The sequence below is a fragment of the Phaethon aethereus genome (genome assembly GCF_964289735.1).
Source record: "Phaethon aethereus genome assembly, chromosome: 1".
Taxonomy (NCBI): Eukaryota; Metazoa; Chordata; class Aves; order Phaethontiformes; family Phaethontidae; genus Phaethon; species Phaethon aethereus.
The window spans coordinates 55153265-55175037 of record NC_138575.1 but is presented as its reverse complement, the minus strand read 5'-3'; the positions used below and the strand labels follow the sequence as shown (position 1 = coordinate 55175037).

The window sequence follows — 21773 nt, the reverse complement described above, 5'->3', positions numbered from 1 at the left end:
CTCCCGTCAGCCGGCGGCGCAGGGCCCGTGGTCATCGGCCTGCCCCTGCGGGACTGGCCGGCGCGCAAATGGCCGTTTGTTAACTTTCGCCAGCTGGGCTGCCCCAAAGCCGGAACAAGGGGAAGCTGTGGGACCCCCTCGCTGTCCTCCGCGGCGGGAGGAGCCGGCGGGACGCTGTCCCGCTCCTCGGGAGGCGCCATCTCGGGCAGCCCGGGGTGTTGGCGGGCCTTCCTCGGGCGGCGGCGCCGCGATCGCGCCTTCCTCTCGCCAAGATGGCGGCGCCGTTGGCGGTAAATTCGGGTAAGAGGAACCTGAGCGCGGGGCCGTGGCTCTACCTTCTCCGCCGCGGCGGTGATGCTCGTTATCTTTCTCGCCGCCCGCCCGCCCGCCCGCCAGCCAGCTGGGGGGCCCTGGCCCCGCGCCCTTCCTCAAAGCCCATGGAGCCGGGGGCGGCGGCCCTGGGAAGGCATGAGGAAGCAGCGCGGCCCGAGCGGCCGGCGGGCAGGGCTGCGGGGCGTCGGGTTGTGGCGGCCGCGGTGGTGCTGGCAGGCGGTGGGGGGAGCGGCCTCCGTGTGGGCCGCTTCCCGTGCGGTGGTCCCCGAGGCGCTCAGGGCGTGCAAAGGTGCCTAATGGTGGGGCTCCGCGGTCAGAGCTGCTGCCGTGCCTGGCCGATCCTGGCAAGGAGTGCATGAAGCTGGGGACATGAGATAGCAAAGGCCACCTTGGTTCGAGAGGATTGTAGTAACTCAGTGCATGTTTGCTTAAGGTACACTCCTGTATTGCACACAGGACATCACTTAATGCTGTCTGCAATGAAAGGCAAAAAAGAAGTAAGTTCTGAGTTTTGCTCTGTGCTATGCAAGTCTGGAAATGTTGAGCTGGTTTCTCTAGTATTGAGTGTTGCTAAGGATTAGGAGCATCAGGATCATCCACGGTCCTTTTAGAGCCTGTCACAAGGAGCAGTTTTGGGTTACTAAGAGTGCACTTGCCCAGTATAACTGGGTAATAAGTCTAATACAAAAATGACTGGATAACTGGAAGATAACTTAGGAGGTCATCTGGTCAACCCCAAGCTGGGCCAGTTCAGTCAGGTGGCTCAGGGCCTTATCCAAACTAGTTCGAATACTTGTAAGGATGAAGATCCTTCCAGAGACCTTTCTGTTCCAATGCGTCACCACCATCAGAGTAGACTTCCTTTTTTTTGCTGATGGCTAATTGAAAGTTTCTGTGTTACAGCTTGTGTCAGTTGCTGCTTATCTTCTCCTGGGGTACCTCTGTCTCCATTTTCTGTGTACAGTGCCATTCAGTAGTTGAAGACAACACAGCTCCTGTCCCTCTTTAGCTTTCTCTTCTTAAGACTGAACAAGGTCAATTCTTTCAGCTTTTCCTCATTCATCCTATTCTTTGGCCCCCCTTTTCAGTGTCTTGCTCTGGAGAGCCCAAACTGGACACAGTACTGGAGTGAAGGACCCTCAGAGATGCCTAAATAATCACTCCCTTACACCTGCTGGCTGCAACTCTGTTAATACAGCCTGGTGCTGTGAGGCCACCTTTGCTGCGAGGGTGTGCTCCTGACTAGTTTTCAGCTTCCCATCTACCAGGACACTTGGGTGTTTTTCTGTAAAGCTGCTTTCTAGCCGCTTGGTCAGCAGCATGTACTGTTGTGTGGAGTTATTCCTTTGCAGGTGCAGGACGTTGCATTTGCTGTTGTTGAGCTTCATTAGGTTAATACAGGGAGAATGGAGACTCTGTGAAAAGCAGTCATGACTGGGATATGGCTGTGGCCGAAACGTCTGTAACTAAGGTGGTGTATGTCATAGTGACTAGTTAATAAAATTAAAAAGCTGCATTCCTGTGTCGAGCAAGGAGTAAATTTTGCAGAGAAAATACTTTGATCTAACTGAATCAATTACATCCCTGCTCTCTTACAGAAAAGCAGTAATAAAGCAAAGACCCTTCATTTGGGGGTGGAGGAAGGATGATTATTTCTACCATTCACAGTATCTGAAATGTGACTTTGTTAAAGTGAAAACTGGAGTAGTTCAAAGGAGACTACACTTTATTACAGTTTATTGCATAAATCACATGGCAAGAGATTCTATAGCCTTATAATTAAAAAAAAGGGGAAGGAAGGAGTTTTGTACATAAAAGATGAGATAAAAATTAAAGCAGGTGTGGCACTAGAACTAATGAGGATTTTGCCTCATATTATAGTTTATTTGCCTCAGGTATAGTATATTGTTTGTGGGGACAGACATAGCGGTTAAGTGGTTAAGTCTACCAAGCTGGGCAAAAAGTTCAGGCATAAGTGTCAACTGCTGTTGTGCCAAAAGAAGCAACACAGCCTGTCCTTCCGTGTCGTCCCTGATGGTCAGCCTTTCTAAAACTGTAATAATAATAGAAACAGCATACATGGGAAAAAGTCATCATGGTCCAAGCTTTTTTCCATCCCAATTGCTTATTCCTTTCTCTGCAATACTCTGTCTTTGTGCTAGCATAACTTGTGTCATCACAGAGCAAAGTGGGTTATAGATGTGATCCTGCTGAAAATAAACTCCTTTTTGGATTAGTTTTCAGTTAGAAAAGTTAGATCCTTAATTTGTTTTAATGCCTTACAGTACATGTATTTGGACTAGTGTAAAGCAATTATGTTGTAGGGACAACAGCAAACAAATGGGCCAGGGAAATGGTTGAACAGCTTTTGGCAGGCACTGTGGATTGCTGCTGGTGTTTATTGGACTTGGCAATTTAATAAGAGTGAAAAGAGCATTTAGAATGGAAGTAAATCTCTGAACTCTGAAGTTATGTGGGAGAGCCAGTACAGTCTGGAGTGTGAAATTATTTGTCCAGTAGTAGCTGTCTTTAATGCATTTTTCTAGGCACAGGCAACGCTGTATGATTAAAACACTCTGATGTTTAAAAAGGACAGAGGATTTGTCCTTTTTACAGGCTGTCCTCTCCGATACAACTATACTGGCACTGCTAATTGTGTTGTAAATGGCAGTGTGTGAGATAGTAGTTTTTGTTGCTGAGTTTGGGGTGAGCGAGTTTGTTTTAATTATTTTTGTTTTATGTGCTTTTTTCCTAAGCGGAGTTTTGCTGTTTGTTTCTGCTTCCAAGACACCTTAGGTAGTTGTAAAAGTGACTGAAACCAGTGGTCTCTCTCACTGAGACCTGGTCTTGTCTCCGTGCTCACTTGCTACACTTTGACATGGCTTATGCTGCCTTATTATTCAGGGCATCCATGTAGCGTTTTGCATTATTTTGAGGTGGTGTCTTGATTGTATGAAAGAGAGGGGCATCTTCACATCAGAGTAGCTACCTTTTGCTGTCTGCTTGCTGTCTTAATGTATGCAGCCTGGTAAAGATGAGGTGTGGATATGTTTGACTTTGCACCTAGTCAGGGTTATCTTGAGGGATACAGCTGGCTAGAACAAGCTACATGAAGATAAAATGTTGCGTCTATATTTGATTTTATATCATAGTATTAACTTGTACATTAAAAAGAAGGGGGGAGGTGTTAAGCCAGTTTTTGGTGAAATGCTAGTATTTTTATATGGACTAACCTGCAAGGCATAGTTCCATTTCAGAGGTTCCTGCCTTTCAATACCTACTTGTTCTTTCCCTCAGGCATTGCTCTTTTAGTTGTTTTAATGGTTAGCAGGGCCACTTTGTAACCTGTGTTAATGAAATAAACTGATTTTTAAAAACAAGATTGGGAGAACTCTGGAAAATGTTGCTTTTTTGGTTTTTTTCCCCCTTTAATTTGGATCACTTGGCTAACATGACTTACAGTGCAGTCCATCAGAGTTGCAGGGACATAAGTAATGAAACAGGCATGTGTACGGTTGGGAACAAGTGGATCTGAATGAAGGAGAGCAGCAACCTCTTAAAGCAGCTTTTCCACTAGCAAAATTGCAGCATGCAAAAACCACTGCTAGCTTATAATATCTTTTGGGTCAAGGACCATCTCAGTAGATGCTCAGAAACACCTAACACTACCTATAATCAGGCAGTGGTTGTTATGTGGTAGCTTGCAAGCAAACTGAATACAATTTGTAATAAATTTATCTGGCATGTTTAGCAGTGACTTTTGTGTAGAATCTGAAACTCTCACAAATAAAAATGATACCTAACAAGGGAATTGTTTTAAGACCCACATTAAACAAAAGTATCAAAATTTTGAATGGTTGTTTTTTTAAACAGGATGTTAATACTAGGTGGTAAGAATAATTTTCCATCTGCAAGATTTTCAGTTTAGACAACGATTCTGGCAGAAATCTGAAGACTAGTTTGGCATACTGTTTTCACGAGACCCAGTGCAAATAAGGAAACTTTATGCAGCCGTCAGGCTACACGCTTTGGGTTCTGAATGATACAACTTCTAGTGAGGAAGAGATGATTTCAGCTGTAGTACTGAATTCAGATTTGAAGTATGCAGAGGAAATTCTTTTTCCAGTGTTGAGGGGGAGGAGAGATTGTATTTCTAGAATAGGGTCAGACTTATCTTAAATAATAGTACATTTATGTTTGCTAGCTTACAGAAATAATCTGGTCTCTTTAAATGAAGTGAGGTAATTATTTATATTGATCTATTTCTAGTAAAGGAAATTTGTTTCTTTATGAAGCTCTTGTGCAGAATATTGGCAGCAAGTACATCGTACGGATCAGATGAGTAAATGTGAAAGTGTCTTTAGCCTTATGATTTTTGTTTCTTATGTAATATTGCCTTTAATCTTATGTTTCTGGTTTCTAGTATATTTTGTTCTGCACAGTCTGATGCAATGGTGCGCCAAATCGTGGTGGCACTGCTGTTCATTTTCAGTCCCTCGTATATTAGGTGTTTCTTTGTTTTCTGTCAAAAATGGAAAGCAGGAAGCTTGACTTGCTGAGTTACATTCAGATTCAAGTCTGCTGTCCAGGTCTTAGTTATTCTTTAATCTTACTGAAATGGGTGGAATTTCTTAGGCATATAAGGATGCAAGATTATACCCAGAGATTGTATCAAATATCTTTATAAGATGACTTTCAGCTCCAGAACTTAGCTGCATACATTATCTTTTCTGCTTCTCTAGCTCCCTAAATGCAATTAGGCTTTATATCAGACCACTGTTGTTATTTTTTTTGTGCCTTAGAAAGGGAAAATACGCTTTGCTTGATGGGCATAACAGTCTATACTGTCAAGCTGAGACTAACAGTAAATTTAAAAAGTCTACTTATTGAAAATAGTGTATAAATATTTTGTTTTCTTTGTTTCTTTCTCCATTTCAAACACTTTTTTTGTTTTATTTCTTCTTTTAGCTGCCAGCTTGTGGGGTCCATATAAAGACATATGGCAGACTATAATGAATGCCATTTGGAAAAGGCAACCTGAAGCTATTCATCGCCTTGACCAGGTTTTAAAGAAACACAAATCTGATTTCATTTCTCTCTTCAGAAATCCGGTACTGGACTAATGCTCTCTTGTGGGATGAGTTAGTCTGTCATGTTTTGTTGTATTACATACCATTTAGGCCCTGGCCATTCTTTTCATTCTACATTTTTACAGTGCTTACCACAAATGTGTAATAGCAATCTTGTTCTACCGTAAAAATACAAATAGCTTGAATGATACATATTATTTTGCATCGTGTAGAAGATAATTTTATCTATAACATTTTTTTTCTCTCATTATTTGAATGCTTTTTGAAAGGAATAGTAAAAGAGACCGTTGCTGTGCAAGTGTGAAGCATTTTTAGGATGCCCTTACTATCTCTGTGTTTAAAAACATTGCCTTTGTTTTTATGATGACAGCCTAGCCTGTCAGAACTGTGTTTGTGAGGAAAGATTAATGTGTAAAGCTTTATTCAGTATTTGATCTTGCCATTTTGAATAACTTCCGATGCTTGTTTCTCTTGCAGCCAAAGAATGTTCAGCAGCATGAGAAAATTCAGAAAGCAAGTACAGAAGGGGTTGCTATCCAGGGTCAGCAGGGAACTAGGCTTTTGCCAGAGCAACTTATCAGAGAAGCCTTTATCCTCAGTGACCTCTTTGATATTGGAGAGTTGGCAGCTGTTGAGCTCCTTCTAGCTGGTGAGAAGGGAAAATATTTAAGAGCTGGAGAAATACAAGTTAAATAGGGCCTTCTTATTTTATGCTTAACATGAATGCATGATTCAGTCAAGGCCTTAGCTTCCTAACATAGAATGTTCTTAAAAATAAATCTGCTGTTGCTGTGATGTAATGTGATAACAGTGTTTTGAACCTTGATGTTCATATTTTATGCAGCTATTGCAAAAGAGGGAATAATTTGAGTGATTTTTTTTATGATTTACTTTCTCTATCACTGAATTTAAAAACAGTTTAAAAATAATTGATTCAGAGTTTTTCCATAAAGCAGTATAATAGATATTGGTTCTTCAAACTATGTATTAGTTATACATTGTTATATGACTGTATTTGGATCATAATCTAATAACTGATTACTAAGGGAAGTACTCTGGGAACCGACACATGTTTTGCCTGTAGAAAATTGGTTTGCATGTTACTAAAGTGTAATTGTTAGTTATCATTACTAGCTACTGTTCATTATTAACTTTTAAATTCATTAAAGCAGCAGTTTGCTTATTTGCCACCTTTGGAAAGCCATCTTGAAGTCAACCTCAATTCCTATTCTGAACATGAATTTTCAATGTAAATTCAGACAGACAATTTCATTTTGAATAAAGAAAAGATATTTTGCTGATAATTAGTTTGAGTTGGTTATGGAGATGTGTAGATATCGGTTGCAAATATCATTTGGACTAGGATACTTATGGACTTGAACTTCTATTTGTTTCAAATTTATGGGTATTTTAATATGAATTTTCATAAAAGCGCCCAAAATTTCTGTGATTTCTTGGAAGTGCCTGAAACAAATCTGTGACAGTGGATAACAATGTTTGTTTTGAAAGCCATGTTTATATTTCAATCAGAAATGTAAAGATACAAAGCTGTTATTGAAGTGCGTACGTTCAACTTTCTGTGACTATTCTCTGCATTTTCATTCAATAGGAGAACACCAGCAACCTCATTTTCCTGGTCTTACAAGAGGTCTAGTGGCTGTTCTGTTGTACTGGGATGGAAAAAGATGTATTGCCAATTCACTACGAACCCTCATCCAGTCACGCCAAGGCAAGACGTGGACATTGGAACTCAGGTCTGTGTTAGGGTGATGAGCTGATCAAAGCTCCTTGCTTTGAGTGCTCTTAGGACTGATGAGACTTAGGGGAATGTCAATATTCTCAAATTTGTTTGTTTCTCATAACTTGATGCAGCTGCTGTCATGTTTGTTTTTTTCAGCATAATATTGTTTTTTCTTACACATATTTTTATTGGCTTATAAGGATATCCATCTTGCTTTCAATTCTTTCATGCTACTTCACCTTTTGGCAGTGTTTTACTTCAGACATCCTGCCAGTCAGTGTTGCTCTGACTAGTGATGATTACTCAGTACTTCAGGGACTGAGCTTCTGCCTTTGCTGTGTTCTGTCTTCCCGTGTCCTGCAAAACAGAATTGTGCTCCTGCCTCTACTTAAAATGGACGCACGATCTACTGGCGGACGTAATACACTAATGTTTTTTTGACTTGAAAAAGAAAACAGTACGCACTGTTTACTTCCAATGCACAGTGATTGCTTGATTAGAGAAAGATTAAAAGATGTGTTCTAGTGTAAATAGAAATTCTGAAACGTAAAATAAATTATTACTTTAGAACTAGCTCCACCTTTTCAGTAGGGTGTACATAATTGGACAATTGCATTTACTGGTGAGCAAGAGGATGTAAGCTTGTGAGTTATGTGCATCTTACAGTACTTTTTGCTTTTGACAGAAATCTTAACGAGCTGATCCATGTTGTATTCTTGTATTCCATGTTCTTGAGCCTACAGTTACCTAAAGACTTTTGTATCCATTCTGCATAATGTTTGAGAGGGCACCGCTTACTAATTAGTGATATACGTTTAGTTGCTTTGGGTATATAATGGAGACACTTTCTGTCAGCAAACACATTTGATGGGATTCATTATTTGAGACTTCCTCTGTGACTGGGAACAGTATGACTAATTATTAAACTTGTGTTCTTTCCATTATAGTCAAGAGTTAATGTCCATGACAACACGCTTTACAGATGACCTAATGGAGCAGGGTTTGACTCAGAAGATTCTCACTCTTGTGTCTCACATTGATTTGAACAACGAATTTGATAAACTCCAGAGAGAGCGAGGATTGGGCAGCGAGAAACATCGCAAAGAGGTAAAGAAGGGGCTGGGTGTGAATATTCTTCTGAATTATTGCACAGATCACAATATAGTTAGACCGCCAAGAGATATTGGAGTAGTTTTTCTTTTTTTACTTTCTGGTTTCTGTTCTCTACTTTTGCAAGCTCTGTTACTATCTGAGGCATCATAGTAACTACTCCACAGCTTGTGAGGGATCCAGATTATTTCCTGCATTTCTGTTTGGCTGTTGCTCCCTGATGCTAGGGCATATCTTATTTTTAGTGAAGAAGTATAATCAAGGACACTAAGAAAGTAAGCCTAATGTTTGCACTAATTGTAAATTTCTTTTTTTTGCAATTTCATTCTAAAGGCTGCATATTAAATCATCTGCTCTCAGAACTATCATTATCAGCACCATCGGAATAATAATAGAAAACTAAAATGCACAAATTATTAAAACAGATTGAAATCAAGTCTAGTCAAGCAAATAATGCTCTTTTTAATAATCCAATTCTGTTAATAAGAACAGAATTTCTAATAGTGAATAGTGAGAATTGCTTGAAAATGAGTTCTTATTTTTGTAGTCCTTGAACTTAATTGAGATTGTGACTAACTGCAGAGTATGTTTCTAGTACAAAGATTTTAAACATTATTGTTTTGATTTCTAAGCTTCTTTCTAATGGATGATCTGTCTAAAAATTATTCTATGTTATAATCAAGTTGTTTTCCACCAAATAAAGAACTAGTTTTACATTTTTGCTATTAATCTAGAAACTATGCAAAGAATATCCTTCTGATTTACCTTAAGTTACCTTAATTTACCTCAATTTTACCTTAAAATTAATTTAATGCTTAATGTTAGAAATTTTTTTTGTCCTTTTAGGTGGACCACCATAATTCCCTCTGTATTCATTAGAACTGTTATTCTGCCGGAGTCTGCGCGCAAATCTCTTGCTGTGTTAAATGTTGAAAAGTTTTTCTCTTTATTACTGTGCATGTAATTTGTCTGGAGAAGGAATGTCTATAGCTCTTTATTTTTTAATTAACCGGATACAAGGGGTTTAGGTCAAGAACATTATTAGAAGCTCTTAATTTAGCTAAATACAATTTTACAAAGACCATTATCTAAGACCATTAGTGGTTTTTTATTTTTTAAGGTTTTATGTGGAGTTTTTTGGTGTTTTGTTTTGTTTTTTCAACTTTTACTGTTTTTATAAGACTTAAAGCAGTTAAAACTCAGTGTGGGTGGAGGAATGAAGTTAACAAATGAAATAAATGTTTGTCCTTGTTTGAAAACAGGTAATCTTTGGTGTAACTGTTAGAAAAAAGACAAACTTACTGTTTTTAAGAGTCAATGTACTTAACTGCGTGATAGCATGCGGTGTTCTGCCAAATAAAAACGAAAAAAAAAATTAGTATGAAAATACTTGGTAGTCTTTATGTTGGGTATGATATTTGTTCCATATGTAATGGGTGATAATAGATTTCATTTACCTTTATGTTCTGAAGTTGATACAAATATTTTGTCTGGGGGAAGAAAGTTCTAATTTTAAGTGTCTTTCATATTTCTCAATGTCTTAAAAGTTAGTAATTTGTGTACTCAGTTGAGGGCATCTCTTTTGAGGCAAGGGAAAGACTATGACCTTATCTGTATATAACTACCGGTGCAGTTGTGTATTAGAGACAGGAAATGTGACTTTTGTGTGATAACGTTTTGAGCTACAAATGTTCTGCGTAGATTCGTGTCTCCTGACCTTGACAGAGATGCTGGTTTGCATATAGTCATATTCCAGGATATCTACTCACGTCTCACATGAAATACCTGGGAATATCAATGCATTTAACAAGCAGAAATGTGCCTCTTGTTGTTTAGCAATTAAAAAATCCAACATTTTCTGTAGCTGCTGTCTTTAGAGTAATTTTTAACTTAACCTAGTCATACTGAGTGACTGAGAAGAACAAATTGAACATATTGCCAGAACATTGATATTCACTATTTTTTGTTTGTTTTTTCTTTTAAAGGTTTCTGACCTCATTAAAGAATGCCGACAGTCCTTGGCTGAAAGTCTGTTTGTCTGGACTTGTCAGTCACCACTGAGTAAGGATGACACTCTAATCCTCATAAGTTACCTGGAGAAAGTAACAGTGGAAGCTGATGGCTCATTGGATGGTGTGAACTTGTCTCTTCTCATGGCTCTCCTTTACTGCTTTGATGTCAGCTTTCTGGAACAAGGCACAGAGGATCGTGAAGGTAATGCTGGCAGGTTTTCCAAGGAGGCTATGTTGTGCAGATGCATAAATTGTTATTTAACCAATTTTGTTATTGGTCAATAACAAATTGGTAAGATTTTGCATGTTTGTTTTCACATTCATTTACTGGGTGTTGGTGTTGTGTTTGTTTTTGTTCTTCAAGATTTGATGCACCGGCTACCTCTGCTAGCAGAAAGACAGTATATAGCAACAATACACACTCGTCTTCAGGAGTCTCAGCCTTGGAAGCTACCAGGCCTGCAAGCTACTGTTAGATTAGCCTGGGCGCTTGCATTACGAGGAATATCCCAATTATCTGATGTGACAGGTAAATTACCCTAAAGTGCAGTTCCTGCACATTGGTATTCAGAGCTTGCAAATGGTGTAAGTCAAGGTGTCTGTTACCTTTTTGGAGTGTTAGTGTTTACCTTTATGATAAAGTTACCATTGACACTCCTTTAAAGCTTTATTCTCAGTATATGAGTTTGGTTGTTGAGAATTGAATTGCTCTTTAATGTACACAGATTTAGAAATAATTAGTTATTAAACAGCAATATTGCATAGTGTCTTGTTGAAGTGAAAGGGATTTTAATGTGCTGAAAAATGTGAAAGATTGCATTTTAGCAGCTTTGATATCATTTCAACGCTTAAATTAAGACTAGATCTCTGCTTATGACTTTTTACATCTATAAATGTCAAACCTCAGTATCTTGAGAGGACAAATCCACTTTTAATTTTTTTCTCTCTGTACATCACAAGCTTTCCAGGTTCCCTACTAGGTCAGAATTGAGTCTACTCCAGAACATCTATTAATTATAAAGTTTACATTTTCTTTAATGTTTAAATGAGGCTGGTTTATGATTCTTAGCTCACAGCCTTAGATTTGATTGGGTAAATGGATTATGCACTTTAACACTTATTGAAGAAGAAAATTGAGACCATCACCTGACTTAACTTGTCTTTTCCAGTCTAGTGTTTTTCTGTATGGTAGAAAAAACATAGTTGATAGAACCATGTCAATTTGCATGTCAGACAGGTATTCTGAAATGTTTCATTTGGTAACTGATTGCAATTTATTTTTTCCCCTCTTATGATTTTTGTTGCCCAGCTCTTGCAGAATTCACTGAGGCAGATGAAGCAATGGCAGAGCTAGCAGTTGCTGATAATGTCTTCCTGTTCCTGACTGAATCTGTTGTGGGGTCTGAAAATTTCTACCAAGAGGAATTTTACATTCGCAAAATTCATAACCTTGTCACAGACTTCCTTGCACTCATGCCAATGAAAGTAAGTTGTTTGTGTGAATAGCAGTTCTTGAGAAGTGTGGGCATCTCTTCTATATTTCTAACATTAGGACAGGTAGCATAGAGGTTCAGATATGACCCTCAGCTTGAGGTGCTGCAGTTCAGAAAACTTGTTGACTTTATGGAACCCATATGGTTTGGGGTTTGTTTTCCACAATGAAGTAGAATGTGATTTTTAAAACCCTTCAGTGTGGTGAGATTTGCAGTGCAAGCTTTTGTGGTGGTAGTGAGTTTGTTTTGTTTTCCATGATTAAAATTTAAATGAATGCTGGAATTGATAGTAATGTATGTGGGTATTGATTTTGTTGTTGTTTTTTTCTTTTGATACAGACAGTAGTGTAACCTAAATTAACTTACTGCTTTTGTCTCTCATTTTTAATTTATTCTTTTGCTAATCATCTTTTCCATATTTAAGGGGAGGGATTCTGCTTTTTCTTTCAATAGTATCAATTGTTGGGGAAAATGAGCAGCTGTTTTCACTAGAACAGCAGAAATGCTGCAAAAGGGTTTTAAAAAAAGTTTGAAGCAATTACAGTTTCATTTGTGCAAGACCTTGTATCTAGACATGGAAAATTAAAATTCTATGCAAACGCTTTTATTTAATTGATGGAGGCTTTATTTTGTGACCCTTATTGTGTTGAGCTGTAGTTGGAGTTGCCAAATAATTTTTTTTTTTTTTTTCAGTGTGCAAAAGAAGGATTTAAAAATGTATTTTGTTCATTGTAACCTCACAGAATGAGAACAATATTGGCAGGAAGAAAAATATTTGAGCCTTAAGAATCTTTGAGGGCGTATATGAACATGTTGTAGACAGCTTTTAGGTTTAATTCTAATTTATTTATAATCTGTTGGTATTGCACGTTGTTTTCTCAGGCTGTCTTTTTAAGACACAGAATATCCATAGAACAAGTTTAATGTCAGTTCAAACAAGTTACAGCTATATTTCTGCTGCAACGGCCGCCTGCATACAACACCGTGTTGTAACAGGCTTTGGGCATCCTTTGAATGCTGCATGCAATGGTGTTTTCTGTAATACAGACACAAGAGCCTCTAGGAATCTTTTCAATTTATGAGGAATATGTGAAGTATATTTTATGGTAGTTCTTTGAACAATCAAGTGCAAACAGCTTTGGAACTGGGAACTTTTTTATGAGCCAGTTCTTCATTGGATGGTGTTGCTTTACAAAAGATGAAATGTCTCCCTGTAATGATATCAGTTTTTATGAAAGAGATACAAGGTAGACTTTTGAATGAAGGTGGAGGAGGTGGAGACTGACCCAGTCTGAGGATGCTGCCTTGTTAGATTTAGAGCCGATTTGACCCTGTCTCCTGTATCCACAGAACTGCCTGAAAATCCCACAGCTGTTGGTTGGTTTGTTGGTACATCTCTCTTCATTGCATTGTGGAATTGGAGGCTTTATCTCTGGGAAGAGTATTTCTCTGCTGTTTCAGGTTTTCTGCTTTGGTTCACGTCTGCAGTTGATTGTAGCTAATGCCTAAAGATGAAGAGAGATATTTTTCATTACAAGTAGAATTTTGTAATACAGGATACAAGCAAAAGTCTGACTGTTGACTTGTACTCCAGTTTGATAGAGGCCAGTAATAGCTGTTTTACAGGAAAGACTTTTTGCTAGTAGGCAATTAGGATATAAGCCTACAAGGCAATTTTTTGTCTTAACTGCTGTTAGTGGTTGGCTTATATACTCAGCTATTTCTACTGAATTTCAAATTTTAGGTAGAGGTGTCTGCTTTGCAGGATTTTTTTTGTATATATATATATATATATATAACCTTTGTTCAGTTTTATTTAATCTGTAAGTCAGCATTTTATTTAGCTCTTCTGTATAGTTTTAACATTTATGCTGTTTGCCAGTGAGGAGTTGGGTAGATCTTCTGGCTGACTGCGTTACATTCAGAACTTGAAAATTAGCTTTAGTAGTTCAGGTAATCCATTATTTCATTTATCAATGTTCAATTTTGTCCCTGCATTAATTTTGTTAGTATACTAATATGGCTAGTTTGCTCTGACCCTTTCCACAATTATTTATAATTTTTAACTATTTTTTTCTTGATGAGACACAATTATTTTGCTGCTCATTCAATTTTGCAAATTAAAGTATATTACAGACTGTGAATCAGTCTCTATTGACCATCACCACATTTTAATTTTTGGTGTGTTGAATTAGTTGCTTATTTCTGTTTCTTATTCCTCAATGTCTGCTTAATATTTAACGAAACTTAACTTTTCATCTCATAGCTGTTTGCTTTCTATAAGCCTCTGGGGGGGTGTTTTGACAAAGGCTTTTTGACATTAAAATTAAATGTCAGATGTTTTTTGTTTAGTAATGAATTTTTTCAACACAAAGAATTTTAGGATGTTGATTAAAGGCCTTTTTTTAAAATTGCTGCAGTTCTTCCCCTCTCTCCTCTCTTCTTTTTTTCCTATTGTATTTATTGACATGTGGTAATGCTTTTAGTTGCGACAGACTGGGTCCAAAATAATTACATCAATCCAAAACTTTTCAAAACATAAAGTAGTTGTAAGTAGAAGTAGCCTTAAATGGCTAAGAAAAGTTCAATCCACAAATTTATATACAGAAAACATTATTTTACAGTGTTTTCTGTTTCTTTTCACTCCTTGTGGATAATGGTCTAACTCTTTGTTTGAAGCTAACCTGTCTAGCTTTTGAAGTAAAAAGAGGAAAAGGATCCACCTTTTGCAGCCAAACAGAGGATCTGGTGAAGTTGTGAAAAACTCCTGTGGTGTAAGTTCAGGGCTTTTGCTATGAACTGAGGGCCTTGGCAGTAAGAAGGTGATTGAATATATCTTGGAATGTAAGCTCTTGGGGAAGAAGGGATTAAAAAAAAAAAAAAAATCTTATCATATATGTGCCAGTTCATTTGCTTTCTTAATTTTTAATAGGCTGTTTAGACAATTTTGTTGTTTCTATTCTGTTTCATTCTTAGCTAAATATAGACCGGTGTTTTTTCCACTTCATAAATTGTGTAGGTGAAGCAGCTGAGGAACCGTGCTGATGAAGATGCTCGCATGATCCACATGAGTATTCAGATGGGTAATGATCCACCTATTTCCCTTCGGAGGGATCTGGAGCATTTAATGCTTTTAGTAAGCCCTATTTTCTTATAAACTACTGTGGCAAAAAGTGACTGTGACTTTCCTTCTTCATCAGAAAATCCTTATCTGAATGATAGCATACAGTGCTGGATCTTTCCCTTTTTGGATTAGAGGGATTTTTTTTCTTAAATATAGACACTTTCTATAACTTTTCATGTAAAGGAATGAATTTAGTGTCTTCTGATATTAATGAAGTATCATTTAAGTTTTGTTTAGCATTGTTTCTTATATTTGAAGAATTCTTGAGCTGAAGCTATTTTACAAAATATTCAAATAACTAAAATCTAAATTTTAATAAGATCATCTTAACATATCTATTACATTAAAATAAGATGGCTTAAGTTAACTTAGGAATAGGAATTTTAAGACTACAGGCTATCACTGGAGTTGAGATCTGGCTAAATGCATATAAGTTCTTTGCAATGGAACACCTTTGTGTACCTAGACCTTAATGTTTACACAGTGTTTTATGTTTCTGTAAGTCTGCAAATTTCTCCCTATTCACTGTGGGTAAATGCAAGTTTTAGGGGGTTTTCCCCACTGTTGACAATTATTCTGAAAAAGAATTGAAATGTTTAAATAATTTTCATCTGTTGATATATTTGTAATGAGAATTTTGGAAGACTGTTCTGTGTTTGCTGTAGAGTAGGCGAGGCAAGGTGACCCCATTAAGGCTGCTGGAATTAGAAATTTGCTAATTTCAGTAGACTTTTTTGACCACAAGCATACATTTAAAAGAAAGCTTTTTCTGTCATATTTTTTAATAAAAGAAAGAAAATTGAAATAAAAGAAACGTTGAATAAATATGTTTTATTTAAATATTAGTTATTAAGTTTACCTAGCTTCATTTTTAGAAAACACACACATCAGAAAAGCATATTGAACTGGTGTGTTTAATATTTTCTGTTCATTAATAAATTAAAAACTTGTATATTTCCCCTCATTTAGCACGGAAAGCTACAAGTGCGCAATTTTCAATATAGCGATCTTTAATATAGGGATTACTTGTCTTTTGTAAAGGTAGTCCTTTAGGTTATAGAACATTAACAGGAAAATTTATAGTGAAATGCTTTCTTAAGTAGCTCTGAGATATATAGTAAACTTAAATGAAGAACTAGAAATGAGAATTGAGAAATTAGTATGTTCAGATAACAGCTAAGATTTCTAATCCTGGTACTGGCTAACTTGTTTTTAAGTTGATATATCAAGATATGGAAATGGTTATTTAAGGAGAAATGCCACTGTTTTTGTAGCAATGATTTAATCTATAATAATTAGGTAGAAAGTATCATTTAAAGTTATGAAAGTTTCACTCATGTGCATTTTGAATTTCTCTGATTGTCATTTGTTCTGATATAGCTATTTAAAAGCTGTCATTTTCGGAGAGTCTTAAGGAATGGAACACTAGCTGTGGGATGCTTTGCCACTCTGATGTGTTTAGCTTGTCTAGAAGCAGTGCTTATTGTTGAAGTAATTGTCTTGTCTTCATATAGCTGATATTTTTCCAATATCCTCCGTTGTCTGATAGATTGCTGAATTGTATAGGAAAGACCCCTTTAATCTGGAACTTGCCCTTGAATACTGGTGTCCATCAGAGCCTTTGCAGACATCTACCATCATGGGGTCCTACCTTGGAGTAGCTCATCAGCGACCACCTCAGCGCCAGGTTATCTAGATTTTCTTGAGTAATTACCAGTAATTTGAAATTAAAGTAATAAAAAAACAGGCAACAAAGTTTTTGGTATCCTTTTTACAGCTAGCTTCTGCGAAGACGGTATCTTTTATCAATGGCTTATCTGCGTGTGTCCTGCTCTGCATGACATGGTTATTGTTGCTTGCTTGAAAATGAGCTACTGCCAGTCATTCATGCTTGTCAAGAAACTTAGTAAGGAAGAGTCCTAACAAACCTCTTCAAAAATTTTATTTAGGTCTGATTTTGTTGCAGTTGCTAAATGAATTCTGATAACAGTGCTCTTGTGTTTTCTGCTTGATGACCTCTACGTACCTTTTTGGTGTAACTGAGAAGTTAAATTCCTTAACCATAAAAAAAAAACCTGTATTAACTGTAGTTAATAGTATTTTGGGGAGTTAAAATCCCTAAGAATATTGTAATTATTTAAAGCCCAAAGGTTATAGCTCATGAGAGACTGAACTTAAAAGCAGAATGAAGAAGCAATCTAAACAGATGAAGCAGATGTTCTAAAACTCATTAGATATCTGGGATGCTGTCAGCCTTCAATGCTTCTTGAAGGACTATGCAGTGTTAGGCAAAACCTAGTATCTAAGACATATAAGACACATCCCAAGACCCATCCAGAAATACAGGCAACTTAAGTTAGGGCCTGCTGCAATCTGCAACCACCCTAATAAATATGACACTGGGAGGAAGCTCTGTGTGTGTGAGTTACTGTGCAGGGATATGACAACCATAGTGAATGCCTTCCCAATATTAACTGGCACTGTGAGATGTGTTAACAATACTGCTGTGCAGCATTTGTGAGCTGAAGTAAATTTTATCACTAGAAATAGAGAATTGGAGAGTTAGTATATTTTGCAATAGCGTGAATTATTTTCTTTTGTTTATTTCCTCTTTGAAACATGTTTTTCACCTTCAGGGAAACTGTGAATAAGCCAGTCTATGAAGGATTTTTTTTTTTTTAGTTGTGATTCCACCCCTCTACTCTGCTCTGATTACATTAGAATCTGTTTTCTGACATTGGGTGCCTATTGTTTTCCTAAAATACTCTGATTTAAATATTTATTTTTTTTAAAAAAACACTGATCTTTATTTCTCTAGGTTGTCTTGTCAAAGTTTGTTAGGCAAATGGGAGATTTACTTCCTTCCACAATTTACATCCCATACTTGAAAATGCTGCGGGGACTGGCTAGTGGGCCTCAGTGTGCTCATTACTGCTTTAGTTTGCTGAAAGTCAATGGCAGTAGTCATGGTAAGAAAAGCGACACTTCAGCTCTTTCTTGGCTCTTTTTCTTTAGAAAAGTACAAAGACTCATTTGAGATGGATTGTGGCTTCATACTTTTAACGTTTCGTTATTAGTACAAAGATTAAATTGGAAAGCTTCATTTGGAAGTGTAATCTAGCAAAAAAAAGACTGATTAGGTAACTAAATGTCTGAGCACCTTTGCAAGTAATTCATGTAATGAAATACTGCATTTTTTTAAAAAGCTGTGTCTTAACACCAGAAGAGATGCAGAATATCAATATTGCTTATTGTAAAATATAAAATGAGTAATGTCTTTAAGTTGTATATTTTGTAAATATAGTTACCTTTCCTGAGCTGACTTTTTTCAGAAGCACTTTGTTCTGTTAGAATTTTTTGATACATGTAATATAATAGCACTTTCTCAAAGTAAGAGATGCTGGTCAGTCCTGTGTTTTGTGTTAATTTTGCATTGATCAAATTGGGGGGAAAAACCTACTTTGAAGACATAAATAATGCTGCAACCATTCTGATCATAAAATGGAAAACTTATTTGTACTGGCTCTTCATATTAGCGCTTTTCTGTCTCTATTAAAAAAACAAAACCAAACAAAGAACAACAACAACAACAAAACCCCTCAAACCAGAACCACTAACTTCAGAAGCAGTAGCTTTACTTTGAACTTTATTTTTTCCTCTAGATAAGAAAGTTTTCCATTTAAATTTAACTACCCTGATTGTCACCCGGTGAAAGAGTAGAAGGAAAAATCTTGTCATCTGTTTGTTTTTCTAGCAGAAAACATCCAGGGAGCAGGTGGCAGCCCTGTCTCCTGGGAGCATTTCTTCCACTCTTTGATGCTTTATCATGAGCACTTAAGGAAAGACTTGCCAAGTGCAGACAGTGTCCAGTATCGTCACCTGCCTCTCCGAGGAATCACACAGAAAGAACAGGATGGATTAATTGCCTTTTTACAGCTGACCACTGTTATAGTAAATTGGGTAAGTAACCTTTTATTTGGTTTTCTTTGTTAATACGTACTTTTTCTTGCAAAACATTATCATTCATCTGTGATGTTCACTTGACCAAAAAGATACATAGGGCAGGCAAATTTACCTAGCAGTTTTTGTCATTTAGTTAGTGAACTTCAAAAGTATGGGAAGCGTCAGGAGTAACTGTTATGACTGAACACGCAGTCCGGGTGAGGCAGGAAGAGATGACACCTTTTCCTGTGGTGCTGGTGATACTGATTTTCTTGCTTTCCTGACACTTTGGTGTCACGGAGATGTCTTTCAGAAGAGAGGTGTATTCAGAAGAAATTAATTCAGAATAGGAAAGTTCTTTGCATTTAATTATGAGATTGAGAAGGCAAAAATAATGGATGCATTTACAAGGAAATGGTAGAAATTTGGCAAGTAAAACTCTTGAACTGTGAAACTTGCCTCCAGGCTTAGATTTAAAATATCCCCAAGCCAAAAGTGCCATGAATTGACTGGAAGAGGATTCCAAGAATTGCAATGCAGATTTTGTATTGTGAATTGTCTGAGTAATTATGGAGGGTGTGGAATTCAGCTTTTCGGTACCCACCCACCCTACTCTGCAGCCTAAAACTTCTGTGATGTAGTGAGATACCCTTGTTTTTCCTGACACAAATGCAAGACAGATCAGTGAAACTAATTAGGCTTTTTAAAAATCATCATTGGTTGTGGTGATAGTGGGGTGTTCCTATGTGAGCTGTCATATTGGCATTGGATAAGTGTGAGGGAAAAGGAAATCTTAAAACTAATATTGCCTGGCATCATCAAACCATAACCTGGAAAGAAGTAAACTTGGTCTAAGGATGCAAGGAGTTATCATTTGATGAGGCTAGAAGCTTGTTCCTGTCCAATGATTCATCTGAGAGTCTCAAATGAGCTTACACTGGTGATGACCCTGCTCTTAGACTTAAAAAAATTCATGTAAGTTCCTAGAAAATGTCCAAATGCAATTTAAGTTCACAATAGAAATATTGATAAAGTCCCTCTACGAGTGCTTGAAGTTGTCTAGAGTGTAAATACTTAAAATTATTTAAGACTAATTCCATGAATGTGTCTACTAAAAAAAAAAAAAAAAAAAAAAAAGAAAATTCGGGTTGTTATAAGAAGCATATATTATGTGTATAATTTTTTTTGTATGGATAAGCACAATTTTAGTACTTGTGTGTCATTACATTGGGCTTTTTGTTTAATTATAATTGATTGCTTTGGAATGGTCTGCCATTCTTCTTATGTTTTATGTTCCTTCAAGTACGAAGCAGAGTTGTTGATACTGCACTGTGAGTTAGAGATTGTAAAACATGAATAATCTTCAAAGTAATAATCTGCAGTTTTGTTTTCTGTTGGACTCTATAGAGTGAGAATGCTCGCTTGGCTCTTTGTGAGCACCCTCAGTGGACACCAGTAGTGGTCATTCTGGGACTTCTGCAGTGCAGCATTCCTCCTATTTTGAAAGCAGAGCTATTAGAAACCCTTACAGCTTTTGGAAAATCTCCTGAAATAGCTGCTTCGCTGTGGCAATCTCTGGAATATACACAGGTATTTTAGCATTTTCAGTGCTTAGAACTACAGCATCCCAATCTGTTGAAAACTGCTCTCAGTATTGTTAATTCAAAAATCATAATGGCATGGGCTTATTTTATAGTCTGTATTATGGTTCAGACTAATTGCTGTTTTACTCGGAAGAACTTGAGACATCTGAGCTGCAACTGCTGGTTTGTTGTTAATTACTAATAAAAAGACCCTAACAATAATAACATCTTATAATAGTAGTGTTTTAAATGCTCACCACCTTTGCTTCCTAATTTATGATAGAAAATAAATAAAGATATTATAAAATAAATATAAGAATCATATATGATAGAAATATGATTATATTTTATGATAGAAATAAATATAACACATACTATTTTAAGAGATAACAAGGGAAATGTCTTTCCCCTAGCCAATATAAGACAAAAATCATTACTGTGAAAGCATTTCTGCTCTTTTTTTCGTTTAACAATAAACATGATGCAGATCTTTGAGGATGTAAAGCTAGAAGCATACAAGTGTACAACACACAATCCAGCCTTTTGAACAAGACAAAAAACCAAATCTTTAGTTTTTTGCTTTTCAAGAGGATTTAGGAAACCTCTTCAGCTAAGAAGTGATGAGTACCTTTTAATCCTGACTACAAATGATGGAGATGCACTTCTGTGAAATGTATTCTCTGTTTTCGTTTCTCTTTCTGTTTTGAAGATACTACAAACTGTGAGAAGTCCAGGCCAGAGGCAAGCAATTGGTATTGAGGTAAGGGTTTCTCTGTACCTAGGCAGCCTCTCTGACCATCTGCATATGAGTTTGGGAAACACTTGCAGAGGCTGCATCTTCTGCTGCTGTGTCTATGGGAAGCCCTTGGAATAGGCACTGTCACTTTACTGCTGCTTAATTTACTCTTAGGCCTGCTTGTAATTTCTGGAAATCTTATCTTTTTATGAATTTAGTGCAGCTTCATACGACTAACAGAGCAGCATGTAAACCCTCAAATTCCTTATAAGCTTTTCTTATGAAGATTTTCCTATTTTCCTAAATTGGTCTCACTTTTGCTACATCTTAGTACAGCTCACTTCACTTCTAATGAAAGTGGTAAATAAAAGCAAAGTAATGTAAATGTTGAGATATATCTTCTAGTAGCTTAGAAATGAATGAAGAGTGTATTGCTGAACTGAAATGACAGTACTGTTGCTTCACTGCTTTTGCTTTGTGGTGTACCATAGACAAAAATGCAGCAAAGTCAATTCACTGTGAAGTAATTCACAGATGATGCCTTTATATTATTTGTTCTCACATGTTTCTTCCTCCTTCAAAAACTTTGGGTTTTCTCCTGTTTTTGCT

General features: G+C 37.0%; 1 protein-coding gene across 2 annotated transcripts in view; it reads left to right on the top strand.

Moving 5' to 3' along the window:
• Positions 1-272: 272 nt before the first annotated feature.
• NUP205 (nucleoporin 205) overlaps positions 273-21773 on the top strand; it is a gene marked incomplete at both ends in the record, with an annotated part of 48890 nt that continues 27389 nt past the window's right edge. The window contains 14 exons of one of the 2 annotated variants that reach the window (XM_082013704.1): positions 273-300; positions 5302-5444; positions 5901-6072; positions 7033-7177; positions 8112-8271; positions 10260-10488; positions 10651-10815; positions 11596-11771; positions 14799-14915; positions 16453-16590; positions 17722-17872; positions 18658-18863; positions 20253-20435; positions 21138-21188. In XM_082013704.1, the coding sequence (XP_081869830.1) occupies positions 273-300; positions 5302-5444; positions 5901-6072; positions 7033-7177; positions 8112-8271; positions 10260-10488; positions 10651-10815; positions 11596-11771; positions 14799-14915; positions 16453-16590; positions 17722-17872; positions 18658-18863; positions 20253-20435; positions 21138-21188 (2064 nt within the window). Of the gene's footprint in view, positions 301-5301; positions 5445-5900; positions 6073-7032; positions 7178-8111; positions 8272-10259; positions 10498-10650; positions 10816-11595; positions 11772-14798; positions 14916-16452; positions 16591-17721; positions 17873-18657; positions 18864-20252; positions 20436-21137; positions 21189-21773 lie in introns of both variants that reach the window. The other variant, XM_082013703.1, reaches the window with a different exon arrangement.